At 40.2% G+C, this 21017-nt stretch overlaps 1 protein-coding gene across 18 annotated transcripts in view; it reads left to right on the top strand.

The window, feature by feature from the left end:
* Positions 1-21017, top strand: part of EYA1 (EYA transcriptional coactivator and phosphatase 1) — a 268703-nt gene that overhangs the window by 235920 nt on the left and 11766 nt on the right. For 17 of the 18 annotated variants that reach the window (XM_090040155.1, XM_090040152.1, XM_090040154.1 and 14 more), the window contains 5 exons: positions 16799-16857; positions 17084-17244; positions 17482-17596; positions 18166-18287; positions 20246-20346. In XM_090040155.1, the coding sequence (XP_089896281.1) occupies positions 16799-16857; positions 17084-17244; positions 17482-17596; positions 18166-18287; positions 20246-20346 (558 nt within the window). The remainder of the gene's footprint in view (positions 1-16798; positions 16858-17083; positions 17245-17481; positions 17597-18165; positions 18288-20245; positions 20347-21017) is intronic. The other variant, XM_090040168.1, reaches the window with a different exon arrangement.

Genomic DNA, 21017 nt, shown 5'->3' with positions numbered 1-21017 from the left:
TCACTCTCCCTTCAACATCCACTCTCTGCTACTGCGAGACACAAGATACCGAGCAAGAAGAATCTATGGTCTGACCTGGTAAATGGCACTTCTTATAGAGTAACTCCACTGAAGTAATTAATTTGCCTCACAGGACAGGAAGCAGAATCTTGACTGTAAGTCATATTCTTTAAAGGATAAATTGGAGCAAAATTTAACCTTTCTTTTTCTGTTTTTTCTCTTTTTTTACTATGGAAAGGGATTTTTTTATTAAGCCTTTTATTTAATGTTGTTGTTAAGTGTATCTGTATTTCCTACACTATGGGCATGTATACACGTGCCCCCCACAGCACAGTTGTTACTGTACCATCATTTAATACTTGCTTCAGGAAGTGCTAAATGATGGTGCAGTAACAGCCATTACTATGCCATCCCAGCTGTGCACGGTTATTTTTAGCAGCTACATCGCCTCAGCAGTGCCCTGTAGCAAGGTAGCATGTCACTGCAGTGACATAGCATCAGCGTCACGGTTTGTGCACGCTGATACTACATCACGGTAGCGACAAGCCATGTTGCCATAGCATCTCATGTAGATGCACCCTATATGTATACATTTGAGCATTTTATGAAAAGGATTTCATATGACTGGGGAAAAATTCTTAGCTCATTGTTCTACTGTAGGTCATCTAATATGATAATTGGCAATATTTTACAGTTAGAGTGGCCAAAATCTGGAACCAATTTCCAAGGGAAGTGGTCCTCGCCCCTACCTTGGGCAAACTCAAGAGGGGATTGGATGATCACCTGTCTGGGGTCTTGTGAACCCAGCATTCATTCCTGCCTGTGGCAGGGGGTCAGACTAGATGATCTGTTCAGGTCTCTCCTGACCCTAGCTACTATGAAACTATAATATATTGCACTTAAGTCATTCTTACTGGATGTTTCAAAGTGCTCTCTAAACAATCAAGCGTACCAGCATTGTTATACGACTGGTGTTATTTCCTAAGTAGCAGTAGCTGAAATGAAGGCATTTAAGCATTATCCATAATCACGCAGTGAGCTGTGGCAGACCGAAAATAGAACTTCAGTCTTATGGCTCCTAGTTGCTCAAAGTTAAAATAGACAGAAAGAAAACAATAATCCTTTGCTGTTCTGTGTGAGACAGACGTAACTGTGCTGAATGCTTTTTTAGTTTCTCCGTGGCTGTTGAGAAACATTTAACTTAAGAGTTCTCCCTGAACTTAATATACGGTAGCATGGGTAAATATGTGCCGGATGTTTTTAGTGTTGTGACAAGTTCGCTAAAGTGGATACATTAGCAAATAAGTAAATTAAGGGTTGTTTCAATCTCCAGGAAAATTATAATAACAAAACAAGTCTTGTCAAATAGAAAATGACAGTCTTGGTAATAAGTGGCTACTGACTTCTTCTGAAGTGAGTATGAAAATGTATTAGTCGAAGAGGTAAATATTGACTGTGATGAGGCCACAGTCAATATATTTCTCAAAGGACGATACATCTTATGTTCTCCAAGGCCAGAAGTTAGCATTTGCATTGTTCCTATATCCTAAATATCTTAATTAGCGATACCTAGAAACTGCTTCATAATTGTTCCAGATATAAAGCTTTTTTTTTTAATAAAAAAGTTTAAAGAGAAGAAGTGTATTTAAATGCATAGATAAAACGGGTTTAGCTATGACAAAAATTGTAGGATATCATAATTTGCATCAATAACCTTATTTATTAGGTAATATTACAAACTAAATATAATTTAGTTGTAATAGCTTTAGTTTGCCATGGGATTTTGCTTGCTGATTTCTGTTTGGCCCTGAAAAAGGAACATATATATACACTCATATTTCTGGGTCTGTCAAAGTATTTTACACTTCGTAAGATGTAATTGGTTTCCTGAAGGACTTAGCAGGATTTGATGTATTCACTTTTGAGTTGATTACATTTCTTAGAGGTTAAATAAACTGTTTGCACCATTGCAATCTTTGTTGGCACCAGCCTAAAAAGTACTGGGCAAAGGATGAAAATTCTCAACCCAAGTTAACTTTGCCCAATCTGCTGAAAAAATACCCCTGAAAGAAAAAGCACCACTGAAACTCTCTACCAGTACAAGCTTATACTGGTTTAGGTTGCATCTGTCCAAAGTAGCATTTGCTGAAAAAAAGCTATTGCCTTTTCCCCCATTGCCCTAGTGACAAGGCAGTGTAATGACTGCCTACTGTGTAAGCTACCCTAAAATAGCCATACAGTGCTCCATTCCTGATCTTGGCATAATTTACACTGCTATACAAAACCAATGTAATTTATACTGGGGTATGTATCCTCTATTCAGGGCTGTAATGAGCCCCCAGAAAGTAGTAATGGATAGCTGCCCCTTCACTTCATCACACTAGAACTTATGGTGTTCCACAAGACATTGCTGTATTCCTCATCTTCGTCAACCTACATGTAAAACTCCTTAGAAAGCACTGTGAAACAGCCTGCATTTCTGTGCCATCTGGGTGAAACACTGGTGAAACTCAGTACCCAGAAAGACACAAATGGTACTGGTAGGGAGAGAGAAACATTTTAAAGAACTGGCATAAGTGCAGGCTCCAAAATAATGTGACAGTGATTTTCCTTACTAGCCACCAGTAATGGTTGTATTCTCAGCGTCATTCTGGACCTTGCATCATAGGTGCCGACTCCATCAGTGCTCCAGGGCTCAAGTACCCACCAAAAAAAATAGGAGATGCTCAGCATCCGTGGAGCCATGTTTGTAGATGTTACAAAAAAAACAAAAATGCTTAACTGGAAGAAGCAGCGCATTACTTCAACATGGCTCTGCAACATCTGTAAAGATCAGGTGCTTCATGGGGCTTTTTGATATTTTTAGCTAAAGCCGATTCAATCAGCTATTAGATAAAAATGCCAAAAAAGCCCCACTAAAGCACCCAATCTTTACAGGTGCTGCAGAGCCAGGCTGAAGTAACACACTACTTCTTCCAGGCATGTGTGGGGCTCAACACTGCTTTACGCCATGGGGGGGAGTTGGGAGGGGAATGTGTCTGCAAGCACCCACAGTCGATGCCTATACCCTGCATTGTTCCAGGATTCCTAATTGACATGAAAAAACAAACACATTTCATTTTATCTTTAGCCAAACATGCAGCTGTAGCCTTTCAGTTCAGACAAGGACCTAACAACAGTGACTGAAGCACTCAGTACCACCAGGCTTGCTTACTGCCAGTTTCCTGGCATAGGGGTGATAGTGAATGCTATGAAGAAGCTTCTCATGGTCTGACTTATGGCAGCTCATCTTCAGAATAAAAGCCTTCTGAGAAGAGAGCATCTCAATGCTCTATATGTGGTTAGTTCTTTTTCCTATGCTTGATTCAGTTAAGAACCTAATCCTGATCTTTTAGGGATTCAGCAATTATGGTTCTCATTGATACAGCTGAGATTCAGACTCATAGGAGTAGGAGATCTCTCAGCTGCTGATCAGTGGTTGTGGAGCTCGCTTCTGGTAGCAAAAGTGAAATGATGGATCTCCCCACTTTAGGAGTGAGATGTAAAACCCATCTGTTTATAATTGGTTTCCCTCAGAAACAATCCAAGAACAGCTCAGTTTGCCTAAGGAAAGGGGAACAGAAGTTGGGGGAGGGAATCTTCCGTAATGGGAATATGGAATGGATGGAGAATACTTTTTTCAGACTGCCTGCAAACATAACTTTTGTTAATCCTTAAATACCAAAATGAGGGGGCTCAACAGATGGGTGCAAGGTAAATAACACTTTACATGTGGTTAGTACTTTACATTTGAGGATCTCAAGCTGTCTCTGAATAATGAAGAAAGTCACCTAGAACCTTCCCTGGATAGACAACCTAGGTATCAACCTAGAATGAAAGTGTATGTTTATTAAGCCTGTGCGAAGCAGCTAGTATTTGCTTTGCAATTAACTGATTAGGGGAAGAGTGATTTGATTTGGTAATTTGAATCACTGTCCTGAATCAATTCAGCCAAATCTGGTTCAGAGATTTAGCGTGGCAGCCATGGGGAGGAGGGTTGGGAGAGTGGGCAGGGGATGGGGGCTCGTGGCAGAGGCCCCACCCTCCCATGCAGCATAGGGCAGTGTTGGGAAAACAGGGATTGCCCTGCCGGCCTGGCAGGAGCCGGTGAGTGCGGGGCTCTTTAAAAAAAAATAAAAAACAATAAACAAATGGGATGGTGGAGCTGGGTGGGGTAGCAATGGGGAAGGAGGGGCTGGCAAACTGGACACTGAAGGATGCTCTGGGGGGCTGCAGGAACAGGCAAGGGATGAGACTTGGTGGGGGTCCCCCCTATGCTCCCCTCCCTACTCCTCCAGCCCCCTTGCCTCCCTGTCCCCTACTTACCGGCACGGAGTCCAGGTCCAGCTCCCTGCAACAGCGAGTGGGGACTGCTCAAATCTCTGAAGCTCTCTTAATTTTTTTCTGAATCGATTTGGAGAGCTTTGAATTGATTTAGACCTTTTTGTTGGTCTCCCGATTCTATTCAGATTTGGAAATTCGGCCGCTGAATCGGGCCAAATTTCCTCTGAATCGAATCAGTACCCGAAGCTTCGCACAACTCTACTGTTTATCAGGCAGTACTCTGTGCTGAAAAACAATGAGACCTTGCTAAAAGCCTCAATACATTCAAAGTTTGTGGATGGCTGGACCATGTAGCATGTATTACTGCAGTTATAAGTGTATTTAGGATAAAAAGAATAAGTTCTTAATTTGCCCCCTAAAATATTTCCATTGGTTTAACCAAAATGTTACCTAGGAATGAACTCAGAGAGTAAATTATTTTTTTCTGTTTTAGTCTGCTGTCATGTAGTCCTTCCATGTGTGGTAGCTAAGTAGTTTTCCTCCACTTTTTCATCAGAAAATCAGCTGGAGTGAGTAGTTTTTAAATTCACATAGATGTGTGGGCTTGAGCATGTGAGTATGCACACGTGCACGCAGGCACACACAGGTCAGCTGGAGGAAGCAAAAGTCTTTGGGATGAAAGCTTCAGCTTTATTAACTCCCCTTTTGCCTCTTCCTTTTTCCAGATGATTGAGGAGGAATGTGGTAGTAATGGGCATAAAAGGATTAGCTCCTGGCCCTGCTCAGCCTACTGGCATTAGTAAACCTTCCAAAAAGCAGCTACCAGCCCTTCTCCTGTTTGCTAAACAGCAGCAGCACTATCTCCTTTGACACCCTGCTACTGCAGCTGAGCAGTGTAATTGGGGTCAACATCTGCCCTGTATCATCTGGAGAGAAAGAAAGGGGAGGAGGAGGAAGGAAGGAAAGGATTTTGGAGAGGTTTGTGCTGCTCAAAAGAGTGGCAAATTTAGATGCATGCACTAATATGATTAGAGAAGAATGCTTGTAATGCCAGCATTTGTGCTCATTAGGACATAATTATATGGGTGAAAATATTAATCTGCCACAGCATTACAGTTTTCATCCAAGAAATTTTAGAGGTGAGGAACCTGAGGCAACAGGCAGTTTAAGTGATTTGCCAATGATCACACAGAGCTGTGAAATGGAACGTGTGTTTTCTGACTTGATCCTCTGCTTTTAAAATGCTTTCACCTCTAAGCAGTGCTTAATTTTCAAGCACACATAAAAATATAGCAATCTTATAGTGTTTCTGAGATTTTAAGGTATCAAAAGAGCTCTTACTAGACAGTTATCTATGAAAATTCTATACGCTGAGAAGTATAACTTCACAATTTTTCATAAATTCATTAAGTCATAAATTTTCAGTGAAGGCATGTATTGTACTAATTTTTCACCTATTGACCAGGTTCATGGGTTTTTGTTCCTTTTTTAAACACATTCACTTTTTTCCTTTTACTGGCTTTCATTAGTCACAGGTTTGATTTGATCTTTTTTTTTTACAAAAGTATGTATTCACAGAAAGTCTGAATCATGTCGTAAAAAAGGTATTTACAGTGTGAAGTGCTGAGCTTTTAAAATACAGTGAACCTGAAACTTTCAAGTTAAGAATATGCTTTCCAGGATTGGAAAAGAGCCTTTAAACAAATCCACCTGAATGGTGTCTTGTTGATTGTATGGCAATAATTACTTTTCCCCCCTAAGAGTATATGTTGTTTGATGTAATAAGTTTGTCTGTTAGACTTGTAGCAAGAACGGATGATTATATTGAAATTTAAAAATATTTCCTACTTTTCTTGTATGAGGAATCCATTAGGGATTACCAATAAAAATAAAAAACAAATCTGATACTCCTTTGTCAAAATACAGCATTACAGCACAGTATTTCCATCTGTCCAGCTTCCAAGTAGAGGTTTGTACTGTGATGAGCAGTATATACAATGCGGTACAGAATGTCTTCAGACTAAGATCCCCGAAAGAGGCCTGGGGGCCTTTGGTTTGTGGATCTGTACTTGTGGTTTCCTGTAGCTCACTGTAGTCCCTCTATGAAGGTGCAGAGGGATACTTTTTAGGGCAGTGCAAAACGGTACCATACCATTTCGACTTACGTTTTGACAGAACAGCATTGTTTTGAATTTTTGTTTTGACTCAAAAACTGCTGTTCTGTTTCGTTTTGTCGAAACAGTTTTGCTGTTTCGATGCTGTTTCAACATTTTGCCCATAGGCTATAACAGGGAAGCTCGAAATGGCCCATAAGTTTGTCATTTCTGACCTGATTCAGATGAAACGTGCAGGAATGGTAGCCCCTTCTGAGGGCATGATGCCTGCCAGGTTTCAAGGATATAGGTGCAGGGGTGTTGGGGAAACTGCACCTCAAAGTCTTGAAAGCAAAACTTATATCACTTGTATGTGTTAAGCCACAATGGGATCAAAACTGCAGGTATGTTAGCCCCTGCTGAGGCCGTGAAGCCTTCCATGTTTCAGGGAGATAGGTGCAGGGCTTTTGGGACAACTGCACCTCAAACTGAGGACACGCAAAACTCGTAACATGGGTGACGCTGTGTGTGTTAAGCTGCAGTGGGGTGAAAGCTGCAGGCATGCTAGCCCTGAGGCCATGAAGCCTGCCGGCTGCCAAGGAGTAGGTGCAGGGGGAGTCTGGGTTCTGGGGCCCCGCACCTCTAGCTGCAAAACTGGAACACACAGCTCAGTAACTGACACCAAGGCAGAAAGTAGAACAGTTCAGACAATGCTGCCTTTTATGCAGTTTTTCCATCCCTCCCCCAGAGCACTGGGATTGGAAAAGACCTCAGGGAAGGGTGACAGTCACTGGCCAGCTACACAGTCCATAATGAGAGCAGTCCTTCCCCCCCTCTTCCCCCTCCCTCTCCTTTCTTTAGTTTCTGTTTCCCTGCAGCCAAGCCCAGCTTGAGCTTCAAAACTTGAAACGCTGAAAATTTCGAAACGTTTTGGCTTGCCGTGTTTTGTTTCAAGGCTGTTTCAAAGCTCTCTGTTTCATTTCGATTTTGCTGTTTTGAGTTCTAAATGAGTCAAAACAGCATCAAAACAAAACTGCTGGTGAAATTTTGCACAGTGCTTTTACATGTCAAGACTTTCCTTTCTATATAAAAAAAAAAAATACATATATAAAAACAGAATTTCAGTTTGGAGCCAGTTTAGAGGTACAGAAAACTAGTGAAATGGGTGAACAGAATAAAATTGCCAGCAGCTTTCTTTTGTCTAATTCCTTGCTCATACCACATGCCAGATCCTGCCGTATGGCTAGTCATACAGTTAACCCCACTAGGCCTGATTCTGATTTTAGTGGAATTCTTTTGGATTTACACGGGTGTAATTAACATGAGCCATTAATTTTAGTGAGATGATTCCAGTGAGTAAAGATCACAGAATTAGACCCTAATTTAATCTTTGTACAAAATATTGTTCACTTTGAGAGTAGCCTATTTAATTTCAGTGGAATTGTTTGTGCAAGCAGGCAGATGGATATTCATTCATTCATAGTATAATCTCTATTGGCCCAATTCTAAAGGTACGTAAACTTTCAGAGCTCCATTTTGGTCAATAGATTGATAGTAATTTACAGCCATAGGGGTCTGGCCACATATTTGAGCAGTAGGCTTAAAACATTAAATCTGAATTAAAAAGTATGAAACTACTACTGTTGTGTGGATGCCGTTTAAATTAGTGCACAAAACTTAGTTCTCGGTTCTGCTTTTAAGTAAGAACAGAACTTGAGCCAGTGAACCTCTTGGTAAGGGCTGAAATGTTTAAACTTGCAAAGAAATAGAGTTCCTTACTGTGAGGGTATGAAAGTCAGCACTGAGAATTTCAGTTTCTATCCTTTGGTGTTTGGAATAGTTTTCAATCCCTTTCTGTCTGTGTAGTCTTCGATTTATTCCTTTGTTTTGAATGCCTTTTTAAATTAATATAAACTGCATGGGTTCTTTCTATCAGTTAAGTTTAAAACAAGAATGTTTTAAAACTTCTTGAGGCCTGTTTTAATTCTTTGATGGTTCATCCACAAATTGTCAAATGGAATGAAGTGGATTTCAAGAACTCTTTTGTTCTTCATATCCTGTAGCTGACCCACAGGTAATCTGCACCTTTTTTTTTTTGAGCACAGAATAATTGTGGTGGGAAAGCAGAGAAAATGTTAGGGTCACAAAGTGCAGACTAGACAGGGATGACAGGTTCTGCCAATTGAGTGCCAGTATTGAGAACCTGCGAACCGTAGTTTGTGCTGTTTCACATGGATTTATGTTGTATGTTAACAGGAATTCCATGATGATGGGTTAGGCAGTTCAGAACAGCACTTAAATTTTATGGCCTCTGTTTGAAAGGCAATGAAAGTTTGGGGTTTTGGGGGTTTGTTTTCTATATAAGCATATACAGTAGAATAACATTCCACACAAACTAAATATTTATTGCATTGAAAAGCTTGTTTGTTCCATTTATAAACATAGGCAAATTAATCTGCTTTTGTCAATGAGTTGTTCTTTGAGCTTTGTAACCAGACAAGAGATTGAGACTTCAGTAAAAAATGTAATTGCCAGAATTCCTGCGTATTAATTTACTAAACTTTAATGAAGAGCCAATAGAATTGTCTATTTTATTTTTGATATGCATAAACATGATAAATATGAAAATTGTGTGAGCCACAATAGATTCATAAACAAATGGAGCTCACATGGGCCAACTCTGGTGTGCAGATCTGTCATTCAAACAAAGGTCACCTTCTAAATGCATCCTGTACAGTTTAAGTCTCCTAAAGGAGGACAGAGCTGTTTGGGCAGATTTACAGGGTGATTTGTGTCTGGAATGGCAGCTTTCCTTGCAGAATAGGGCACATTTATGGTTTTGGGAACATGCATGCACACAGAAGTATCTTTCTTTAAAACATGCACATGCCAAACAAGCACTTTAAGCACTTTTTTTGGTTAAATGGTGGATTTTCATCTATATCACATTTGTAAATGATTGCAACTTTAACTTGTTATGCCGGATCTGTTCTCACATGTACATGACCAAATTTCTCTACTGTTCAGTAGGGAAAATGAAGCAGTGGATATAATTGCATAATGACAGATATGAGGGGAATAGAGAATCTCAGGGATCATTTCCTGTGAGTTGGCTAGCTTCCAAATAGTCTCAATGGATGCACAGATGTAAAGGCAAAATGAAAATAGCTTGTCCTGAAGGGTTTTTTTTCCTTTTCTTTTTCTCATTTCACTCCATAAAGTAAGGTATTGAAACAATTAGTTGACAGGGTGGTGTTAGTTTTCTCACGGTAAATTAGGAAGATTAAGCAAACGTGGAAGTGCATTTTAGCCATAATCAGCAGATTTGAGGCTGTAATACTTCTACATCCTCTGTGGATCTGTTCATAACATTATTCATATTGTCCTTTTTTCATAATGTGCAAACTTGTCCAAAGCTGTTTTACACTCACTGTTTATTCAAAGACTGCAGAATTACTAGGTTTATTTTTTTAGTTTTGTAGCACAGAAATATAGAGGATCAGCATGTTAGCCATTACATCACTGCACTTGGCATGTATTATTGGCACAGATAAGAGGAACTATTGTAACAGCCTTAATTTCTTTTTTTTATTAATTTTCCTACAGTGAATTGTATAGTAAGGCATATTTTACATAATTATGGCAGAAGTGTACAATTTAAAGGTGGCAGGAGGAACAAAGTACTGTAAATATTTGTAGAATATTTCTGCCATAACTTAATGTTTTGCATATGAAGTGTTGTGCAGATTTGAAGCTATTTAAAAGGGCTAGATCCAGAAGGAAACATCTCTTCAGGCTATGAAGACTTTTAAGAGCTGTGAATGAGTTTTTGGGGCATACACAGGGGTGTTTGGCCCACTGTGCAAAGCCAGAAGAGGGAGAAAGAGAAGCAATGGTTATTATATAAGAGGGAACGAGGGAGGGAGAGGACTTGTACTTTGTGCACCACAAGTCTTGTGCGAGACTTAGCAATTCTTCCCTCCTCCCCTGTTCCCCTCCCCTCCATGATTTTAAGGCAAGACATCTCATTTTCCTGTAGCCTGATCCAAGCATCATTAAAATAAACTGTCAGGCCCCAAACACTGGTAAAATCATATATTTTTTTTCTCCTGATGCTTTTACTTCATAAATGCCCTCTTCAAATCACTTCATTAGCCTCCTTCCCCTTTCCACATTAAGGCCAAGCTTTTAATTCTCACCTTTAAAAGACTTGTTGCACATTAATTTTAGGTGGCTCCTGGAGCTCTTAACCCCTAGATTAACGCATTAACACCTGAAACTAGTTTGAAGCATGCATTAGGCATCTAAGTTACACCACTCTAGAGCAGGTTTATCTCTGATCCATTTTACACAGCTTATATTCCATTAACGTGAAGCCATTCCCCACTGATGATCCACCCAAGTTGGAGTCCTCCATATCCCAGGATGTGGTGTCGTCTCCTCACCCTCCTGTTCTGTGTGGACCAAATGTCTATCCCCTGAACTCTCCTGCCCGAGGGGCAGTTCTGGTACCAAGCCAACTCCCCCTCCCACTCCTGGGAGCGTGACCATCCCATTCTCAGGGGTGCACACCTGTGCAAACAGCCTGCAGAGCACATGGCAGCTCACCAGGATAAAGGTCATGGATGGGTGCAACAGTAGGGTCTAGGGGGTTGGGGGAATAAGGTGGGAGGCCAAATCAGGTCCCCATGACCTGGGGCTTCCTTCCTTTTGGGGCATAGCTCCCCCAAAAGCACCTTTCCTCACTGCTCTTAGCTCTCAGCCACCCTGAGAAGCATGACCAGCACCCCCATATCCTAATCCCAATCCCAGTTTATTAAAAAAGATACCTTCTTTAATTTACTTCCTTTTTATCTCTCTCTTTTTAAATATGTTTATCCTTCAGTGGCTGACTTCCTTCATTTCATCACCCTTCCCCCACCCCCATTTCGTTTCCACCTGCAATTTCATTACTCATCCTATCCCATTAACTCTCCACCTCCCAGCTTCTTGTTCCCTGCCCCCACTTCTCTTGTCCCCCCCCCCCCCCCAGCAGGGAGCCTGCCTTGAGTCACCAATCCTAAAGACTAGGTACAGATAGTAAAAAAAACCCCGAGGCTGAATCGATTCAGTGTTTCCAGGTTAGTCTAAACTGCGAAGATTAAATTGAAACAGAAGTGAACAGCCATTTACCTTTGATTCAGGAAATGCAGCCACATGCTTGCAGTGGCTCAGGCCAGAAGCTGAGGGGTGCTAGATCACAACTGTCTGGCTGTGTGTTCACTTCCTCTTCCTGCTGCCCCGCAGAGGTCTCTGGGATTTGCAGTCCAGAATTACAGCAGGGTTGCTCATCATTTTTTCCTGCTTCTAGCTGCCTCTGGGATTTGTAGTCTAGTTGCAGCCAGTAGTAAATTTGAGTGGGGGAATGGGTGTTTAACCCCCCTCCCAGGCTGCAGGCCCCCTGTGTGGGGCAGTCCCCCCCTGCAGACTGGACTGCACCCTGAGCCAGGCTTGCCCCTTCCTCCCCCCCCCCCTTTGTCAGCCAGCCCTCACTGGTCCAGCTAGGGAACAGAGGGGCAGGGCCAGCCCTGCTCTCTGGAGCAGATAGCACAGCTCAGGGCTGGAAAGCATGCTGGGATGCTGGGGGAATGTGATTTAACTTGAACCAGGAATGGATCTGGGACAGAAGTTTCAAAAACTGGTTTGATCCAAATCAGTTAAGTCTAATGATTTAGTCTACATTCAACCATGTTTATTGTAAACCAGTTTCAGCCATTTTGAAACTAGTATATGTGCACTGAGCTTCTGTTGCAGGTTTAAACCTGTTTCTGATCACTCAGACTGGTTTATGTGTAACTTCTGTCCCTAGCCATAGTGACAGCTCATATCTGTAGCTCCTGGTCAGGCCCCTGTTCCCCAGCCTTCTAGGGGCAAGTCACAGCTGTGCAGTAGAGGGCCAGTCAGAGAAGGTTTTTAGCCTGCTCCAAAGTTGAGCTAGCTCTAACACGGATCAGCATTTTAGCAGCTCGAAGTGCAATGTGTAGCAAGGCCCTAAGGTGCTCCACAACTGTCTGCTATCTGTACTATAAAATACACTTCTCTTAGTCACTGTCATCTCCTTTCCTCTTATTTTTTACTGCTGTTGGTTTTATGCTTTCCTGTATGCTGCTGTTTGTGCTGAAAACGCACTCCCTCTTCCTCTGCACCAAATGAATCCTCCCTTCTCTCAATCTTTACTTACAACTCACTTCCTCTATGAAGCCTTTCAGCAGCCATTCATCAAAGAGTCACAATTTTAAGCACAAAAATGGTACTACTAGATTGTACCTATGAAACACAGTTCTTAATTACATTTGCCTGTTGTCAGCCGTGGTGTCTTTAATTATACAGTGTTAAGCATGCTTAGAATACTCAGATTTGTACTGAACTTGGCCAACAGTCCCCCTAGCTCAAGTATATTCCTACATAATGCATATGTGGCAAGAGCAAAATGTTCAACAACATCATTTTTCAAAGAGATTTAAGCACTTCAGAGTCAATGCAACAGACTGCTCAAGGTCTTAGACAGTGTCTACTGATAGCATCCTAAAAATGCTTACTAAACACAAAGCAGTGCTGCCATCTCCATGTGATTAGGGCAGACTACTTAGCACTGCTGAATGACAATGATAATTAGCTCTCCACCTGGCCACACTGATGCTGCCAGGGACAATTTATGAAATAGGCATAACCTAAGTCTGATGGTGGTCTGGAAGAGTTTGGTCCAAGGTTATGCTGAATGCATGTTTTCTCTTCCCTATTCCTAGTAATTATTCTCATTGTGCAGTTGTAGCTCATCCTATAGGATGAAAATCCCCAACTTGGATGCAAACGTGTCATCGCTTGCAGTCCCTCCTGAGGATTTCAAGCTGGATGCGCTGAAATCACAAGATCAACACATTCAGGAGTAAAACACAACCTTATGCATAATCTTTCAGCATACTTCACAGGGTGGTTTTACTCCTTAGCCTATTGGCCCATCCTGCCTGTTTACAACAGAATGTCATAACTTTAATATTTTAATGCAAAAGTGGCAGCTATTTAAGCCTAAAAATAAATAATAAAATGTATATATGGATCATAATGCTTATTTATTCCAAGTTCAGCATGAACAGTTTTCTGAAGGGACTTATAATTTTTCTGAGAAATACAGTTTTTCCTATGCTGAAAGCATTAGAGTGAAAATAAAATAGTTGAAGCAATGCCTGAGTATAATTTATTTTCATGTACAGTATTCATAGTATGAAAACCTTATGCATGAGTGTGTGTGATCCAGTGGTCTGTTATAATTATAGGGGAGGGAAAAAGGAGATGCTTCACGACTATCTTAAAATAATAAAAAGGTGCTTTACTGAAGCCACATTTCACTCTTCCGAGACAGCACCCAATCAGAAAATCTTTCTAGAAGTACTTTAAGATTTTCTGAGAGCCGTTGTATTTTCATAAAACAAGCCTTTACAAAATAAAGCAATTTTCTTGCTCTCAGTTTCTCTATCAAACTTCATTTAATTAAATCTCTATAAACCCAGTGCAGTAGCAGAAGGTTTTAAAATGTTAAGATTTGACACTTGATGCTTATTATGGTTAACCAAGGCACTAAGCAGTGCTTCTGCTCATGAACAAAAGGCCTCAAACAAAGCAAGCAGGTGAAAACAAACAGGATGTTCAAGAACAATAGACAGACTAAATTAATTAACAGTCAGAAGATAATTAATTTCAGCCAAAAGATTTATTGCCAAATGACTTTCAGAGCATTCTGCATTCTTTGTCCAGGGTTTGAAAAAATTAACCAATTCTTGCTAAACCCACAGACTAATCAGCCAGGCGGGGGAAAATGCCTGCACCACTCAGATCACACGTCACATTTAGCACTCAAACTATACCACACCCTATAAAAGCAATAAAATGGTTATGCACTGTTTGTGACCTATATATAATTACAACATATTGTCAATCATATTTCTATTTACACCTTTCTAAATTATAACTCTTCTCTTGCTCTTCTACTTTCTTTCTCATCTTGTTTTTCCCTCTCTTTCTTGTAAGACCACAGTATAATTTTACTCATTTTCAACATTTTTATACTCTTTTTCCAACCTCTCATGTTCCACTTCATCTGTATTTTATTTTCCTTCTCTCTCTCCCCCTCCACCCCTTAATCTTTCACTTCTGATTTAGTCCTCCAGTCTGTCTTTCCATCTGTCCACCCAGGTAGGCCCGCACCTACTTCTCACAGGGAGTCCTAGCTTCTCTTTGCATTATTGGTTTATAAGCTTTTGCCTAATTTGAAGTTCCCTGTCTCTAGATCTTCTCTGTTTCTCAGAAGTTCTCTCTCATTATTCCTAAGAGTTCCAAAGAATTCTTCTGCCCGGATAAATTGGGAGGTTTCCAAAGCTCAACTTCTTTTCCTTGTCCTTTTAAAAGTTGGCATGGACTTCTGCTGCTTCCTTCAGCCTTGTAGGTGCTGCATCTGTTATGTCCGTTTCCTTAGTTGTGTGTTTTCTTCTCTAGTGACTACTTATAGTTATTGTGCATCATTTTCCCAAGTTAATAACAAAGGCAATTCATTCGATTGTTATCCTTTTACCTGCTGCGGACACAACTATGAATATCTTCCCTGAAAATGGAAGATTTTCTTTTCACTCTGCAAGAGCTTGGAAAAATTTCTAAGTAAGAGAGACACTAAAGATGAAAGTATTCAGGCTCAGGACAATGATAAAGCATTTATATTTTGATAATGATCCTTGCATAAGGGTTGGAATATTACTTTTGATTTAAGTGACAACTTAAATTCTAATGAAGTTAAAAGCAGTAGTTCCAGTCTGCATCTGCTACTGTATCGAGCACTTCCAGTAGCAAATATATAGTTGTGGCTTTGGCTATAACTGTGTTTTATCCATCTGGTCCTATGCAAAGATGATGCTAAAATCGGAACAAAATAACAAATACCTCTCACATCCTAGTTCATTTTCAATAAACTACTAAAAATTCAAATACAGAGCTGCAGCAAGAACCTGAGTCCCAGTGTCCATTTATGAATTCCATATTTTACAAATGTACGACTGCTTAGAGAGCAGGGACCATCTCTTATTCTCTCAAGTAACTTTGGCAAGTTTCTGAGCCATTGCTCATGTAGCAACCTACTTAAAAAACTTGAATTTGCAGCCATCATGTGAGGCCAGATAGACTTTCTTTTCCTTTTTTCTTATCTGAGGTTGTTGACCTCAGGAGAGGAGGAAAAGGTTACAGGGTCAAAGTCTTTTCCTCCTTGGAGCTCACTGCTTGCTGGGAGAGGGTTGGCTGGAAAATAGATGTTTTAGAACAGGGGTTGAGGGTCATGATTTTAATTCTGTTAGGGAACAGCTGGTTTGAGTTTCTCTCCACTTCTATCTTCCCTCCCTTCCTCACAAATCCATGGAGAGAGAAGAATTTGTTCAGAGGGAAGCAATAAGACAAAAATATATGATTCCAGTATTTTAGTACTTAGAATGTATCATCTTTGTTATGGGACTTCACATTAGGAGGGAATTATTAAAGTGATTGGGAGATATGATTGTTTCTACATACTGAATTCAGGTGGAACTGCAGCACCAGTTCTTTGCCTGCCAGACATCAAATTATTAAGAGTAATGCTCCTGAAAGGATGAACAATGGGCACCATTATTTTATAATTTACTGACTGATGAAGGTAATTATAAATGTGTCTTGTTAAAGGCTGCGTACAAGTGACTAAAAGAAAGTGGTTTGACTCAGCTATTTCCATTTAGATTTTCTTCATCTTTGCATGCTGCTTTCATGCACTAAGACCAAAGGGGCAGAAGAAACTCACAACTCTCAAATGAATGGCAAACTAGGAACAGATTTTTTGTCTGAGCTCCTCTGAAACACTGGCCTCAGGCTGTGTTGGTGTGTGGCTCAACAGCAATCAGAGGTCATAATTTCATTGGCGGTTAGCATCAGGTTTAATTTTTCTAATATGTTACATTTACCAAAATGTCTGGTTTCAGTTATACTTATGCACTGACTGAATCAGCTTTGAGCAGCATGATGTTTTAAGGTACCTGAAAGGGTACAAGAACATTTATGGAACACACATGCTAATTGTTTTTAACCACTTTCCTTTCTAAACATAAAAATGTGTTTTTAGAAAGTCATATAACAGTAGTAGTTAATGACAGTGCATGTTTCTTCTGTGAAAAAAAGCACAAAACCAAGGTAAAATTGATGATTTAACAAGACTGCCATCTACTGATTTACGCAATTAAAATTGCCCCGATGAAAAAGTCTTAAACATGTTTTTAAACTTCTGTATCATTTTGCTAAGTTGGGAGGATGCTGATCAAAAATAAATTTTGTTTCTTTAGGAATGTGACCAGGTTCATATAGACGATGTGTCTTCAGATGACAATGGCCAGGACTTAAGGTATGTCAGACATGAAATAATGTATTGATTTTTTTGGCTTTTTTTTTTTTTTTTTTTTTTTTAGAAAAAATATTAATTCCTATAAAACATATTGGCCAAGTTCTACCTTTGCTTGGCCAATATTTTTTTAACAATTTATAGTTGCAAACTAGCTCAGTGTGTAACTGGCAGTTGAAGTTGGGCTGTCCTGTTTTGTTAATTTTGGAGTTTTCTTAAATCTTAATAGCACATACAACTTCGGAACAGACGGCTTTCCTGCAGCAGCTACTAGTGCTAATTTATGCCTAGCAACAGGTGTGCGTGGAGGAGTAGACTGGATGAGAAAATTGGCCTTCCGCTACAGACGAGTAAAAGAAATCTACAACACCTACAAAAATAATGTTGGAGGCAAGTACCCAGCTTAAATGTTACCAAAAGCAAATGAGGAGTGATGTACAGAAAGGAATAGTTGTTCCTTTGTTTTTTTGATCCTCCCCAACATGATGGCATTTACTTAGTGAACTGTTTATTTTATACTCTAAAGAAGATTGTTCGTCTTACAACTAATGAAAGCAGAGGAAGATAACAACAGGGATCTGAATTTCAATGCAGATGTCTCTCTGAGTACCCTTTTCTATTTCACAGGTCTTCTTGGGCCTGCAAAGAGAGAAGCTTGGTTGCAATTAAGAGCAGAAATTGAAGCTCTGACAGATTCTTGGTTAACACTTGCACTGAAAGCACTCACACTTATTCATTCTAGGTAAGTGCTTAAGAGCTAACATGGCAATGTAGAGTGTTTATGAAACATTAAAATGTATGCTGAGGTTTAGGAGAGCCTGCGGGATCAAACAGATGAAACTTTGGCCTGTGGATTACAAGACCTGAGTTCTTTTCCCTGTTCTGCATCTGACCTGCTGTCTGTAAACCATAGCCCTGTGCCTCATTTTTCCTAGCCACATACAGACATTACACTTTTACCAGCATAAGTGATCAGGATCTGGTCTATACCCACAACAGAAGAGATTGGCTGCTTTAAAATGGTGGAACCCAGTCTAAGATTTGCCCCTCCCACAAAGAGGAACTGTTCACTACTGACCTAAGCTGCACCACTAGCAGAAAACCACGTAACTTGGTTCAGTTCCACCCCAGGCTTTACCTAGCCCCCATCTGTACAGTGGAAATGAGCATATGTTTTTGTTGCATTTTGTTGTGTTAATTTATCTATGTTTGTAAATTTTCAGATTAAAATGGTGAGTTTTGAGGAAAAGAATGAAATCCTGCTAATTTTGTCCCTATTTTCAAGGGTGTTTGTCATTGTTTTTTTTACAGGACAAACTGTGTGAATATTCTAGTAACAACTACTCAGCTTATTCCAGCTCTGGCAAAAGTCTTGCTGTATGGACTAGGGGTTGTATTTCCAATAGAAAATATTTACAGTGCAACTAAAATAGGTAAGTTGTTTTTGCAGGGTCCTGTAGTTGCAACCTGAAATTGAAAAGCTGTGTTATCCGATGGATAAATGTATCTGTGTTTATTTCTAATGTACAAGTTACTGAAGCATCTAGAAATCAATATTTTTTAAAAAAGATGTACTTTAAAAAGCTTTTTTACTGAGAGAATTTAAAACAATTTATAAAGTCAGGACTGGATCCAGCAAGCTACGTGGGCCCTTTTCAGAAATGGTATACAAACATGGAAAAATGCCTTATTGTCCAACACTGATACAGTAGCTCACAGTAGGACTATAAATGGTTTAGAACAGGCTGTCTAACTGGTGGCTTGCAAGAGGTTAGTTTGTGGCCCTGAAGCTCCCACCCCATCACTCCAATTGAAACAGCAGCTGGAGGCTCCAAGCTCCCCATCTTTCCCTGGTCTTCCATTTTCTGCCCTCTCAGGCAGGGTGGAGTAGTGCTGCCCATGGTGCCAGGATAGCCTCCAGCCTGGGGGTGGCCATGTGGGGCTGTACAGTGGGGGAGCTGATAATACTTAGGACACCTATGCACATCATGCAACAAGGAGGCACCCACACTCTGCAACTAAGAATTCATTGTACGATGTTGAAGGCAATACCATAAAAATTAAACTTACACCAAATTAGTAGAGCACTGAAAATAATAATTTCATCCCGTTTGTAATATTGAACTGCAGTTCCCTAAAAAAGCCATTCTAAATAATAGAAATTCCCTTAAGAACATGAGAACATAGGATTGCAAGAAAACTTCTGGGACAGGTGCAGACATCCTCTGCCCACAGGCAGGTATAACTGAAGGGAAAATCGAGCATACAGAATCCATAAAGGTTTTTTTGGTTTTTTTTAAGATGAGGTGAGAGTCCTAGGCTGTCTTCAGACAAGCGCAGCCTTGCAGTATGTGGCACTGCAGACATCTGTGGCACCACATACTGCACATTCAGTTGTTCTCTGTGCTGCAAGGGAACAGCACAGGGGATTTTTTTTGACCCCTGGATGTCCAGGGCTCAAAAAAAAAACATGCAAAAAAAAGTGGAGTGGCACACAGGGGGGCAGCTGCCTGCCAGGCTTCAGGCAATAGGATCACCACTGCTGCAACCATGGGAGGCCCCAAGGACCCAAGGTAAGGCTTCTGGGACCAGCACAGTTGCTGGCCCCAGCCTCCCCTACCGCACCTGCCACAGCACATGTAGCACAGCTCTTCCCTGAGGGCAACTAGTGTTGCCACAAGGTGCACCGCCGCTAGTTGTCCCCAGGGAACCAAACATCCACACTCACCTGGATGTGGCCCTGAAGCCTATGAACTTAGAGGCATGTTTGCTTCTATGAATGAATAGCTACTGCTGTTGCAATTTTATTAACTGGAATTACATTAACAAAATCCCACATTTTACACCTCTTAAACTTATAAACTTATGAAGCGATCTTGAAACTAGTTAGGATTTTTGTACCACGGATCCTATTGGAAGGCTATGTAGAACTTCACATCTCATAGTTAGAAACCTTCTTCTCATTCTCATCATATATTTTATTCACAGTCAGTTTGTACCCATTTTTTCTTGTGGCAACTTAAATAGTTTACCTAGCTAAAGTGTTAATTTGCTTGTTAATTACTCTCAACAATGTAGAAGGACAGCGCTGTGCACCTCTTCTGTGCTACTTCTGTAACTGCTGTCCATTAATGTAGGATCCCTCAAGGGACCCAGAAGCAGATCAGGAGCTGCAGCTGAAATCAAAACTGCTGCTGGCCATAAAATCAGTTTTCCTCACTCTTCTGAACAGAGTACACCTCAGTACTCAGTCCTGCTACCACTTAGTTGGGCTAATTTTACATTGTATATACTGGAGCTGTCTTATGGGTACTTAATAAAGATGGTTTTACTATATCCTTTCACCAGCTACCCCATGTAAAATCCTGAATAGTTTAAATTTCTTTTTCAGGAAAGGAAAGTTGTTTTGAGCGAATAATTCAAAGATTTGGAAGAAAAGTAGTGTATGTTGTTATAGGCGATGGTGTAGAAGAAGAACAAGGAGCAAAAAAGGTAACAGTTTTGTTTCAGCATAGCTTTGTTTCAAGTGAAAAGCAAAGATGCGTTTTCTTAGAAATGGAAGAGTATGTATTGGGGTTGCATTCTAAACTCTCACTGATAATCATTAAAAGCAGAAGATGTTGACTGAAAAGCTTGTTGTCTATCTTGTCGGAGCTCTAGTTGGGTCTTGGACAGTGCTATTCTCCAAAAGATTTGTTAGGATATATGCCTATGTACCTGGTATATCTGTAGTTAAGAATCCTTATATGCCTTGTATATATAGTAATGCAAACTCTAGAACTCTTGGTTCAGATATGATACCTTTTATTAGACCAATTAAGAATTTGCAAAAAAAAAATTCTGCATTTTTTGCAATTTCTTAATAATAATAAAAGGTATTATCTCTGAACTAAGAGTTCTAGAGTTTTGCAATTCTTTTTTTTCCACACCAACACAGCTACCAAATACATCCTTGTATATATAGTTATATTTTCCCAACTACATCCAAAAATAGCATATTTTAGACTTTAGCACAAAATTTTTAATTTTTGTTGGTCAGATACTTTGCAGTGTTTAGTTGTAATTAATACATACTTGTCATATATTGAAAGACCTACCTTTTGAACATAGCAATTATAGAAATGTCCATCTTGATGAGTCAGCCTGTGTTTTGTTGTGTGTCC

The sequence above is a fragment of the Crocodylus siamensis genome, chromosome 3 (genome assembly GCF_052110815.1).
Source record: "Crocodylus siamensis isolate JL-2025a chromosome 3, ASM5211081v1, whole genome shotgun sequence".
In the NCBI taxonomy this organism is placed as follows: Eukaryota; Metazoa; Chordata; order Crocodylia; family Crocodylidae; genus Crocodylus; species Crocodylus siamensis.
The sequence above is the reverse complement of the archived record's forward strand: the minus strand, read 5'-3'. Positions and strand labels throughout refer to the sequence as shown.